This window comes from Pseudophryne corroboree, chromosome 4 (assembly GCF_028390025.1).
Source record: "Pseudophryne corroboree isolate aPseCor3 chromosome 4, aPseCor3.hap2, whole genome shotgun sequence".
Classification (NCBI taxonomy): Eukaryota; Metazoa; Chordata; class Amphibia; order Anura; family Myobatrachidae; genus Pseudophryne; species Pseudophryne corroboree.
Window position 1 is genome coordinate 606264874 of NC_086447.1, and position 12814 is coordinate 606277687.

The 12814-nt window shown below is 48.0% G+C and overlaps 1 protein-coding gene across 1 annotated transcript in view; it reads right to left on the bottom strand.

The window, feature by feature from the left end:
* LOC134910040 (adenylosuccinate synthetase isozyme 2) overlaps positions 1–12435 on the bottom strand; it is a 247055-nt gene extending 234620 nt beyond the window's left edge. Inside the window, exon 1 of the mRNA XM_063917592.1 lies at positions 12159–12435. Coding sequence (XP_063773662.1) covers positions 12159–12332 — 174 coding nt within the window. The 5' untranslated portion in view covers positions 12333–12435. The remainder of the gene's footprint in view (positions 1–12158) is intronic.
* Between the last annotated feature and the right edge of the window lie 379 nt (positions 12436–12814).

A 12814-nucleotide genomic window follows, 5' to 3' on the forward strand; every position in this document is an offset into this window, starting at 1 on the left:
AATTCTGACACGCGCCTGGCCGAAGCCAGGGCCAACAGCATGACCACTTTCCATGTGAGATATTTCAAATCCACAGATTTAAGCGGTTCAAACCAATGTGATTTTAGGAACCCCAAAACTACATTGAGATCCCAAGGTGCCACTGGAGGCACAAAAGGAGGCTGTATATGCAGCACCCCCTTGACAAACGTCTGAACTTCAGGAACTGAAGCCAGTTCTTTCTGGAAGAAAATCGACAGGGCCGAAATCTGAACCTTAATGGATCCTAATTTTAGGCCCATAGACACTCCTGTTTGCAGGAAATGCAGGAATCGACCCAGTTGAAATTCCTCCGTTGGGGCCTTCCTGGCCTCGCACCACGCAACATATTTCCGCCAAATGCGGTGATAATGCTTTGCGGTCACATCCTTCCTGGCTTTGATCAGGGTAGGAATGACTTCTTCCGGAATGCCTTTTTCCTTCAGGATCCAGCGTTCAACCGCCATGCCGTCAAACGCAGCCGCGGTAAGTCTTGGAACAGACAGGGTCCTTGCTGGAGCAGGTCCCTTCTTAGAGGTAGAGGCCACGAGTCCTCTGTGAGCATCTCTTGAAGTTCCGGGTACCAAGTCCTTCTTGGCCAATCCGGAGCCACGAGTATAGTTCTTACTCCTCTCCGTCTTATAGAATTCTCAGTACCTTGGGTATGAGAGGCAGAGGAGGGAAACACATACACTGACTGGTACACCCATAGTGTTACCAGAGCGTCCACAGCTATTGCCTGAGGGTCCCTTGACCTGGCGCAATACCTGTCCAATTTTTTGTTGAGGCGGGACGCCATCATGTCCACCTTTGGTTTTTTCCAACGGTTTACAATCATGTGGAAGACTTCAGGGTGAAGTCCCCACTCTCCCGGGTGGAGGTCGTGCCTGCTGAGGAAGTCTGCTTCCCAGTTGTCCACTCCCGGAATGAACACTGCTGACAGTGCTATCACATGATTTTCCGCCCAGCGAAGAATCCTTGCAGCTTCTGCCATTGCCCTCCTTCTTGTGCCGCCCTGTCTGTTCACGTGGGCGACTGCCGTGATGTTGTCCGACTGGATCAGCACCGGCTGACCTTGAAGCAGAGGTCTTGCTTGGCTTAGGGCATTGTAAATGGCCCTCAGCTCCAGGATATTTATGTGAAGTGATGTCTCCAGGCTTGACCACAAGCCCTGGAAATTTCTTCCCTGTGTGACTGCTCCCCAGCCTCGCAGGCTGGCATCCGTGGTCACCAGGACCCAATCCTGAATGCCGAATCTGCGGCCCTCTAGAAGATGAGCACTCTGCAACCACCACAGGAGAGACACCCTTGTCTTTGGTGACAGGGTTATCCGCTGATGCATCTGAAGATGCGATCCGGACCATTTGTCCAGCAGGTCCCACTGGAAAGTTCTTGCGTGGAATCTGCCGAAAGGGATTGCTTCGTAGGAAGCCACCATTTTTCCCAGGACCCTTGTGCATTGATGCACTGACACTTGGCCTGGTTTTAGGAGGTTTCTGACTAGTTCGGATAACTCCCTGGCTTTCTCCTCCGGGAGAAACACCTTTTTCTTGACTGTGTCCAGGATCATCCCTAGGAATAGAAGACGTGTCGTCGGGATCAGCTGCGATTTTGGAATATTGAGAATCCAACCGTGCTGCCGCAACACTACTTGAGATAGTGCTACCCCGACTACCAATTGTTCCCTGGATCTTGCCCTTATCAGGAGATCGTCCAAGTACGGGATAACTAAAACTCCCTTCCTTCGAAGGAGTATCATCATTTCGGCCATTACCTTGGTAGAGACCCGGGGTGCCGTGGACAAACCAAACGGCAGCGTCTGAAACTGATAGTGACAGTTCTGTACCACAAACCTGAGGTATCCTTGGTGAGAAGGGTAAATTGGGACATGGAGGTAAGCCTCCTTGATGTCCAAAGACACCATATAATCCCCTTCTTCCAAGTTCGCAATCACCGCTCTGAGTGACTCCATCTTGAATTTGAACCTGTGTATGTAAGTGTTCAAGGATTTCAGATTTAAAATAGGTCTCACCGAGCCGTCCGGCTTCGGTACCACAAACAGCGTGGAATAATACCCCTGTCCCTGTTGCAGGAGGGGTATCTTGATTATCACCTGCTGGGAATACAGCTTGTGAATGGCTTCCAATACCGCCTCCCTGTCGGAGGGAGACGTCGGTAAAGCAGACTTTAGGGGAGTGCCTGAGTCCGCTTGTAAAGCCCCAGCGTCATGCTGAGGACTTGGCAGAAAACGGGAGAGGGCTTCTGTTCCTGGGAACTGGCTGTTTGCTGCAGCCTTTTTCCTCTCCCTCTGCCACGGGGTAGAAATGAGGAGCCTTTTGCCCGCTTGCCCTTATGGGGCCGAAAGGACTGCGCCTGATAATACGGCGTCTTCTTATGTTGAGAGGCTACCTGGGGTAAAAATGTGGATTTCCCAGCAGTTGCCGTGGCCACCAGGTCTGATAGACCTACCCCAAATAAAGATTCTAGTTAACCTCTTGCGCTATTAAATTAAAGGTAACATGACTTGAGAACACTTAATTAATGATTGAAATAAATTTAATATCCGTAAAATAAATTATAAACAATAAACATAAAAATAAATAGTTATGTATGCGCATACACATAAAAAGATAAATACTATACTTTACTAATTAAGCATAAGAGGTGGATCATATAATTAATTGTGACCATATATGACTAATCAATATTCATACGTTGACAGTGTCCTTTATTTGGTATTTTCAACATGAAGCAGTCCCATTAGTTATGCTCATAGAAATGAGATTAGGTGTGTACCAAGTAGGTAAATCGAACCACTATATCAGTTGTAAATGGTCCTTTTATACATGGAGAAATCTCCAAACAGCACGGAGAAGATAAATGTCACCTGGGGTTTGGTGCACAGCAAGCACCTATGTAGAACTCCCGGTTATCACTGTCCGTGAATGGTGTACTCCGTCTTCTGCTGTGTCAGGTCATCACACACACCTTACTTCGCATTAGGGGATGGAGGTTGTATCCGGCTCCCGGAGCTTTGCGCACTGCAGGCGCTGGTAAGATGATTCTGCTCCCGTCCTCAAGCCGCCGCATATAGCGCGTCCTCCCGTCTCCCGCTTATCGGTCTCAGGCAGTGTTGTATATCAATAAGACCTACTGTCAAACGTCCGTTAGGTCACACAGAGAAGGAGCCCTGTGTGACCTAACGGACGTTTGACAGTAGGTCTTATTGATATACAACACTGCCTGAGACCGATAAGCGGGAGACGGGAGGACGCGCTATATGCGGCGGCTTGAGGACGGGAGCAGAATCATCTTACCAGCGCCTGCAGTGCGCAAAGCTCCGGGAGCCGGATACAACCTCCATCCCCTAATGCGAAGTAAGGTGTGTGTGATGACCTGACACAGCAGAAGACGGAGTACACCATTCACGGACAGTGATAACCGGGAGTTCTACATAGGTGCTTGCTGTGCACCAAACCCCAGGTGACATTTATCTTCTCCGTGCTGTTTGGAGATTTCTCCATGTATAAAAGGACCATTTACAACTGATATAGTGGTTCGATTTACCTACTTGGTACACACCTAATCTCATTTCTATGAGCATAACTAATGGGACTGCTTCATGTTGAAAATACCAAATAAAGGACACTGTCAACGTATGAATATTGATTAGTCATATATGGTCACAATTAATTATATGATCCACCTCTTATGCTTAATTAGTAAAGTATAGTATTTATCTTTTTATGTGTATGCGCATACATAACTATTTATTTTTATGTTTATTGTTTATAATTTATTTTACGGATATTAAATTTATTTCAATCATTAATTAAGTGTTCTCAAGTCATGTTACCTTTAATTTAATAGCGCAAGAGGTTAACTAGAATCTTTTTTGCTACACCTGGTTTTAATCAGGTGTGATTACGTTGGCCACTTCCACAGGCCATTTTACCTTGTTTGCGGCTATTTAAATTGTATGAGTTGTAAGAGAATTATTTATTTATTTATACATTATTTATAATTGTTGATAGCGCCTGACATCAGTACTACCCCAAATAAAGCCTCCCCTTTGTAAGGCAATACTTCCATATGCCTTTTGGAATCAGCATCACCTGACCACTGCCTCGTCCATAACCCTCTTCTGGCAGAAATGGACAGCGCACTTACTCTTGATGCCAGTCGGCAAATATCCCTCTGTGCATCACGCATATATAGAAATGCATCTTTCAAATGCTCTATAGTCAGTAATATACTGTCCCTATCTAGGGTATCAATATTGTCAGTCAGGGAATCCGACCAAGCCACCCCAGCACTGCACATCCAGGCTGAGGCGATTGCTGGTCGCAGTATAACACCCGTGTGAGTGTATATACATTTTAGGATATTCTTCTGCTTTCTGTCAGCAGGTTCCTTAAGGGCGGCCGTCTCAGGAGACGGTAGTGCCACCTGTTTTGACAAACGTGTGAGCGCTTTATCCACCTTAGGGGGTGTTTCCCAACGTGCCCTATCCTCTGGCGGGAAGGGGTATGATGCTAATAACCTTTTAGGAATTATCAGTTTTTTATCGGGGGAAACCCACGCTTCATCACACTTCATTTAATTCCTCAGATGCAGGAAAAACTACAGGCAGTTTTTTCTCACCAAACATAATACCCTTTTTAGTGGTACTTGTATTATCAGAAATATGTAAAACATTTTTCATAGCATCAATCATGTAACGTGTGGCCCTACTGGAAGTCACATTCGTCTCTTCATCGTCGACACTGGAGTCAGTATCCGTGTCGGCGTCTGTATCTGCCATCTAAGGTAACGGGCGTTTTAGAGCCCCTGATGGCTTTTGAGACGCCTAGACAGGCACGAGCTGAGTAGCCGGCTGTCTCATGTCATCAACCGTCTTTTGCAAAGAGCCGACACTGTCACGTAATTCCTTCCATAAGCTCAGCCACTCAGGTGTCGACTCCCTAGGGGGTGACATCTCCATTACAGGCAATTGCTCCGCCTCCACACCATTTTCCTCCTCATACATGTCGACACAATCGTACCGACACACAGCACACACACAGGGAATGCTCTGATAGAGGACAGGACCCCACTAGCCCTTTGGGGAGACAGAGGGAGAGTATGCCAGCACACACCAGAGCGCTATATATATATATATATATATATTATATATATATATATATATATATATATATATATATATATATATATATATATATATATATATACACACAGGGATAACCTTATAGAAGTGTTTTTCCCCTTATAGCTGCTGTTTTATTTATACTGCGCCTAATTAGTGCCCCCCTCTCTTGTTTTACCCTTTTCTGTAGTGCAGGACTGCAGGGAAGAGTCAGGGAGACGTCCTTCCAGCGAAGCTGTGAGGGAAAATGGCGCCCGTGTGCTGAGGAGATAGGCTCCGCCCCCTTCTCGGCTGACTTTTCTCCCGCTTTTTGCTGTATTCTGGCAGGGGTTAAAATACAGCTCTGGGACCGGACTCCGAGGCTGGGCCTGTGTTCGGTCCCTCTGGAGCTAATGGTGTCCAGTAGCCAAGAAGCCCAAGCTGGCTGCAAGCAGGCAGGTTCGCTTCTTCTCCCCTTAGTCCCTCGATGCAGTGAGCCTGTTGCCAGCAGGTCTCACTGAAAATAAAAAACCTAAAACTAAACTTTTACTAAGAAACTCAGGAGAGCCTCCTAGAATGCACCCTTCTCGGCCGGGCACAAAAATCTAACTGAGGCTTGGAGGAGGGTCATAGGGGGAGGAGCCAGTGCACACCAGGTAGTCCTAAAGCTTTACTTTTGTGCCCAGTCTCCTGCGGAGCCGCTATTCCCCATGGTCCTTACGGAGTTCCCAGCATCCACTAGGACGTCAGAGAAATCCTATTTTCTTATACGTCCTAGAGGATGCTGGGAACTCCAAAAGGACCATGGGGTTTATACCAAAGCTCCAGACGGGGCGGGAGTGCGGATGACTCTGCAGCACCAATTGAGCAAATATGAGGTCCTCATCAGCCAGGGTATCAAACGTGTAGAACTTAGCAAAAGTGTTTGAACCCGACCAAGTAGCTGCTCGGCAAAGTTGAACCGCCGAGACTCCACGGCATCCGCCCAAGAAGAGCCCACCTTCCTGGTAGAATGGGCCTTCACCGACTTCAGTAACGGCAATCCAGCCGTAGAATGAGCCTGCCAAATCGTATCACAGATCCAGCGTGCAACAGTCTGCTTAGAAGCAGGAGCCCCAATTTTGTTGGGAATATACAGGATAAACAGAGCCTCTGTTTCCCCAATCTGAGCCGTTCTGGCGACATAAATATTCAAAACTCTGACTACATTGAGAGACTTCGAATCAGCCAAAGCTTCAGTAGCCCCAGGCACCACAATAGGTTGGTTTATGTGATAGGGCTCATGCGAGACAAGGCCACTAATTCCGACACCCACCTTGCGGACACCAAGGCCAACAGCATGACCACTTTCCAAGTGAGAAATTTTAACTCAACCTTTCGTAAAGGTTCCAACCAGTGTGACATAAGAAACTGCAACACCACGTTAAGGTCCCATGGTGCCACTGGGGGCACAAATGGAGGTTGGATGTGCAGCACCCCTTTCACGAAAGTCCGAACTTCTAGAAGGGTGGCCAATTCTTTTTTAAAGAAAATTGATAAGACCGAAATCTGCACTTTAATGGAGCCCTACGTTAGGCCTGCATCCACCTCTGCTTGCAAAAAATGGAGAAAACGACCCAGCTGAAATTCTTCCGTAGGAGCCTTCTTGGATTCACACCAAGACACATACTTCCTCCAAATACGGTGGTAAAGCTTCGCCGTTACTCTTCTCCGAGCCTGAAGCAATGTGGGAATGACTTCACCGGAAATATCCTTTCGGGCTAGGATATGGCGTTCAACCACCATGCCGTCAAACGCAGCCGCAGTAAGTCTAGATACACGCCCGGTCCTAGCTGTAACAAGTCCTCTCGTAGATGAAGAGGTCAGGGATCTTCTATGAGTAAGTCTTGAAGATCTGGATACCAAGCCCTCCTTGATCAGAACGGAACAATGAGGATCGCCTGAACCTTTGTTCTTCTTATGTTTATCACCTTCGGAAAGAGTGAAAGTGGAGGGAACACAAAGACCGACTGAAACACCCACGGTGTCACGAGGGCGTCCACTGCTATTGCTTGAGTGTCCCTTGACCTGGAACAAGATCCCTGAAGTTTCTTGTTGAGGCGAGACGCCATCATGTCTAATTGAGCAATTCCCCAAAGACTTGTCACTTCTGTAAAAACTTCTTGATGGAGATCGTGTCTGCTGAGGAAGTCTATTTCTCCGTTGTCAACACCCAGACCAAAGACCGCTAATAGAGTGTTTACATGCCTTTCCGCCCAGCGGAAAACTTTTGCGGCCTCTGCCATTGCCGCTTTGCTCCTCGTTCCGCCCTAGCGGCTTACTTACGCCACTGCTGTTGAGTCGTCCGACAGAATTAAGACGGGCAGAACGCGAAGATGTTCCGTTGTAAATAGCTCTTAATTCAAGAATGCTTATTGCAGACAAGCTACCCGGCTTGACCTTTTTCCCCTGGAAAGACTGCTCCCCAGCCTCGGAGACTTGTATCCATGGAGACCAGGAACAAATCCTGGATCTCAAACCTTCGTCCCTCTAGGAGGTGAGAACTGTGAAGCCACCACAGAAGAGATATCCTGGTCCTGGAAAATAGGAATATTTTACGGTGTACGTGCAGGCGAGACCCGGACCACATGTCCAACTGTTCCCGCTAAAACCACTATGGCATTTAACCTGCTCACCGAATGGCCTCACAGGCCGCAACCATCTTCTTCATCAACAAAACGTATTGATGGGTTTACACTGTTGCAAATCTGATCCGACTCTGGATCCTCAGATCTCTTTCCACAGGAAAAAAACAACTGTCAACAGTTCAGTATCTAATCTTATTCCCACCTCCGACCTCTGCGTCGTAGGGAACAGCGATTCTCTGTTGAAGAACTGTCAGAGAGAAACAACAATTTGTACCACTTGTTTCTTGACCTCGCTGTAGCAGGAGAGCGTCCCAGTACAGAATAATAATGGCTCTTACTATTGAAGGAAAACCATCATACTGCCATCACTCCGGTGAATTGGCAATGACAATCCTGAATAGCAAACCCAGGTAAGCTTAATGCGGATGAAACAGCCTTTAAACCCTCTTCTACTATACAGGTTGGAGATCCCTGCCCTGAGAGATTCCATTTCCCGGCTTCTTTCTTCTGGCTCTGTGAGGGGGGTGACGGCGCAGCTCCGGGAACGAGCAGCTAGGCGAACCAAGTGATCAGACCCTCTGGAGCTAATGGTGTCCAGTAGCCTAAGAAGCAGAGCCTTGAAACTCATAGAATTAGGTCTGCTTCTCTCCCCTCAGTCCCACGATGCAGGGAGCCTGTTGCCAGCAGGTCTCCCTGAAAATAATAAACCTAACAAAGTCTTTTCAGAGAAACTCTGGAGAGCTCCCCTAGTGTGTATCCAGTCTCTCTGGGCACAGAGTCTAACTGGAGTCTGGAGGAGGGGCATAGAGGGAGGAGCCAGTTCACACCCATTCAAAGTCTTATAGTGGGCCCATGTCTCCTGCGGATCCCGTCTATACCCCATGGTCCTTTTGGAGTCCCCAGCATCCTCTAGGACGTATGAGAAAGAGGATTTAAGTGGTATGAGGTGACTGAAACACACAGTGAAAAATACAAAAACAGTATATCCTGTGGAACACTATATGGTATGAGACCCTGACGCAAGACCCCCAGGGCACAGAATATAGTGATAACAATATGTGTGATACACAGAATAGAATCCACACAGCAGCTATAGGTGCACACAGTCACAGGTACAATGCAGAAATGATTACATATAAAAATAAAACTGAACTGGACTAGCAATACTACATAGAGATATGTATGTATACAGATATAACAATGCACAGTAACCACTGGATGTATATCACAGAATACTTGTACTAAATATTCATACAGAAGTGCACTTGTTCTTAACGAACGTTGTCTAAACGACATGTAGAATACTTAAGTGTCCTGTAAATGTACAGCGCTGATGGGACAGGCGGCTTTACAGAGGAGACATTGCCCAGCAGTCCCAGGATCAGCGCAGCTCTGTGAAATGGCGCACAAACGCTGACAGGCAGTGAGGGAGGGAGAGAGAGAGAGAGAGAGAGAGAGAGATGCAGCTCCAGGGTGGGAACACCTGCTTTAGATGGCACCTGGAGCTGGATGAGGGGCTACAGGTCAGCACCTTATCCCCTCTGCTGGACTTCACCACCGGGTACTATGGAGCCTATAATAAACACATTTTTAGTAAATCCGACCTGTGCTCCCTGCCCTTGTGGATATAGTGGGGTCCCTGCACGGCCACAGTGTCAACGCCAGTGGCGCGGTCCGTCTCCTGGGGCCGCGACCAGATCACAATTTTGGCGGGTCCCACCTGGGGGACCCTCTTAACTCCTCCCTGAAGTGCGGTCACACGATCCAGGAGAGCAGCAGCGGTGATGTGTGCCTGATGACCGGAGCGCCTCTGCTGCAAGTACCCAGCGTGCGGGAGTATGCAGCGCCGCTGGGGGAGGTTATGGAGCCGCAGCACAGTCGAGCTTTCAGCTTTATGGCTCCAACTCTATGGAACTCGCTGCAATGCAAAGTTTGAGAAACCTTTAAAATACAGACTCAAGACTTACCCGTTTGCTCACGTATTTCACCAATGCCCCTTTAGTCCCTAAAAATTACAACACAAATGCTTAGTGCTGCTTATTTTGTGCTGTAAATTGAAATGTAAAGCACTATTGGGACTATAAAAAGTGCTTCTATGAAGTGCTATATAACCATCATTACTATTAAATGTTTCCTCTGCCGGGGATGGAATGCAGATATTGTGGACCATACTCTGAAATCTATCAGTGTATATCCACAATGCATGCTGGGTATCAAGTGGTCAGATAAAGCGCAGCGATGTTGATCGCATATGTACTAACATATGCGATCAATATCGCGAGACGGTGACAGGGGCCCTCCGCAATACCTGTCAGGTGGTCTGCGGAGGGGTCTCCGTCACCTCCCAATGGTCCCCACACTGGCTAGACGCCGGGAAGCAGCAGCAGGCTGCCCCCGGTGCCGCCGCCTCCTCCCCCTGTAGCCGGAAGGACGTCCGGCTGTGTTGCTAGGGGAGGAGACTACCTTCCGGGTCCAGGGCAGCCTGGAGGAAGGTATGCCGTGGGGGTTGGCGTATGCGGCGGTGTCGGTGGGTTGCGGCAGTCGGCGATAAGAAGTCCATAGGCTTCTATAGGGTATCGCCATCCAGAGATGGCGATACCCTGGACGGCAAAAATGCGGTGATAGGGTGTTAGTAAATTTGAAAATGCGGTAAAACCCCCGTTTTTGCTTTAGTACATCCCGCCCAAAATGTGCATCAGACAATTTATCGGTCATTGTAAGCCAAGTTCAACTAATAAGTCCAGACTGTCCATCTGCACAGAGGGGGTCATTCCGAGTTGATCGCTTGCTAGCTATTTTTTTGCAGAGCTGCGATCAGTCGCCGCCTATGGGGGAGTGTATTTTCGCTTTGCAAGTGTGCGAACGCCTGTGCAGCCGAGCGGTACAAAAACAGTATGTGCAGTTTCTGAATAGGTCTGAACTTAGCCGCTGCGATCACGTCAGCCTGTCCGGTCCCGGAATTGACGTCAGACACTCGCCCTGCAAACGCTCGGACACGCTTTTTTCCAACCACTCCCTGAAAATGGTCAGTTGACACCCATAAACACCTTCTTCCTGTCAATCTTTTTGCGATCGGCTGTGCGAATGCATTCTTTGTTAAATCCATCGCCCAGCACCGATCCGCTTTGTACCCGTACGACGTGCCTGCACATTGCGGAGCATGCGCATTTTTGCCGAGTTTGGACCTGATCGCAGCGCTGCAAAAAATAACTAGCGTGCGATCAGGTCGGAATGACCCCCAAAGTAAAAAACAACAAAAAAGCTGTAGAGGCCAAACTTCTCAAATGACACATCAAACAGAAAGGAAGCCGATATGGAAAACTAGAGACTACATCAGTTACACACATTTCCATCAAACTAAGCATTTTAAAATAGCCCAAATGGAAAAAAAAAGGAACCTCACACAATGGGTTTTATTCTCCTTGAAATTAAACTGTTTAACATTACAGTTTATATCAAATAAAAACTCTACACTGTATATGCGTATTATCTGTTTATTGTATGTGCATGGATATAGCAACATCTCTATACAGTACAGTATGTGCATAGATATTGCATATGCATAGGTGAACAGCTTATATCTATACTGTAGGAGCATGGTCCCTATACTGTATGTACATGTTCTCTCTATACTGTACATGGGTACAGCAGCAGCTCTCTCTACTGTATGCACATTTCCTCTGCATATTGTATGTGAAGAACAGCAGCGTCACTGTGTATGGGAGCCCCGTGGACATCTATTGGGAATAGTAACCTGTGGCGAGCCCACACGAGTACAAGTTTTAATGTTCTGAAGCAGTTTAAAGATGTTCTGAAGCAGTTTAGTTAAGCTAACCCAAGGGAGTCCCATGTTCTGAACTTGAACCCTGTATATGCATAGGTACATAAGCATTCTGTAAGTACAGCAGTTTCTCTCTATATACTGTACAGCAGCATATCAGTATACTGTATGTACATGACTACAGCAGTGTCACTGTATATACATGTTCTCTGTATACTGTATGTGCATGGATACAGCAGCACAGAGAGCCGGAGATTTCCCGGAACAGCCAGAGAGATGTCACGTCTCGCAGTACAGTAGCTGTGACAGGAGGTGTCATACTAGGCCCGGGAATGACACCCACAGTACACGCCTATAACGGAGACATAAATATGATCTGAGAACACAATCAGCCCAGCACAAGGTCAGGCTATGTAATAAATAGGAAGAACCATTCTAACAGAACCAAAGGGGCAGCCGGTCCGGCATCCCGCATATTACTGGATCGCTGCCCCCCACGTGTAGCCGCCGGGCACACGTCCCTCACGCACCGCATTACCCAGCCGCACTATCAGACTCCCCATAACCAGCACAGCTAGCGACACAGAACATGCGGCCCTGCACTCACCTGGCAGCGGCACACAATGTCCGCATCCTGAGCCAGCAGGTCCACCACTTTGCCCTTCCCCTCATCGCCCCACTGTGCGCCGAGCACCACGGTCACTCTGCTGCCCACAAGCACGGGATGAGCGGCGGATGCGGAGCTCTCTCCGTTAGACATTACGGCTGGCAGCGCAGACATGTCCCCCGGAGACTCCTGTACAGAGCGGTGACGGCGGGCTCAGGAGGCGGCAAATGTACTCAAAAGTTAAAGGCACTGAGCGCCGCCCGCTGCTGCTTCCGTAACTTACACACAGGGAGGGGAGGGAGATTGTAACCCCTTGTACGCCCCTTCCTCATCGGGGCTCATGTTCGGTTTTACTCAGCGCCACCTGCTGGTATCTCAGGGACAGATTCCACGATCACGAAGTGCGGAGGGTGCTTCACTATGGGGGTAATTCCAAGTTGATCGCAGCAGGAAATTTTTTAGCAGTTGGGCAAAACCATGGCCCTCATTCCGAGTTGATCGCTCGCAAGGCGAATTTAGCAGAGTTGCTCACGCTAAGCCTACGCCTACTGGGAGTGTATCTTAGCTTCTTAAAATTGCGACCGATGTATTCGCAATATTGCGATTACAAACTACTTAGCAGTTTCAGAGTAGCTTCAGACTTACTCGGCATCTGC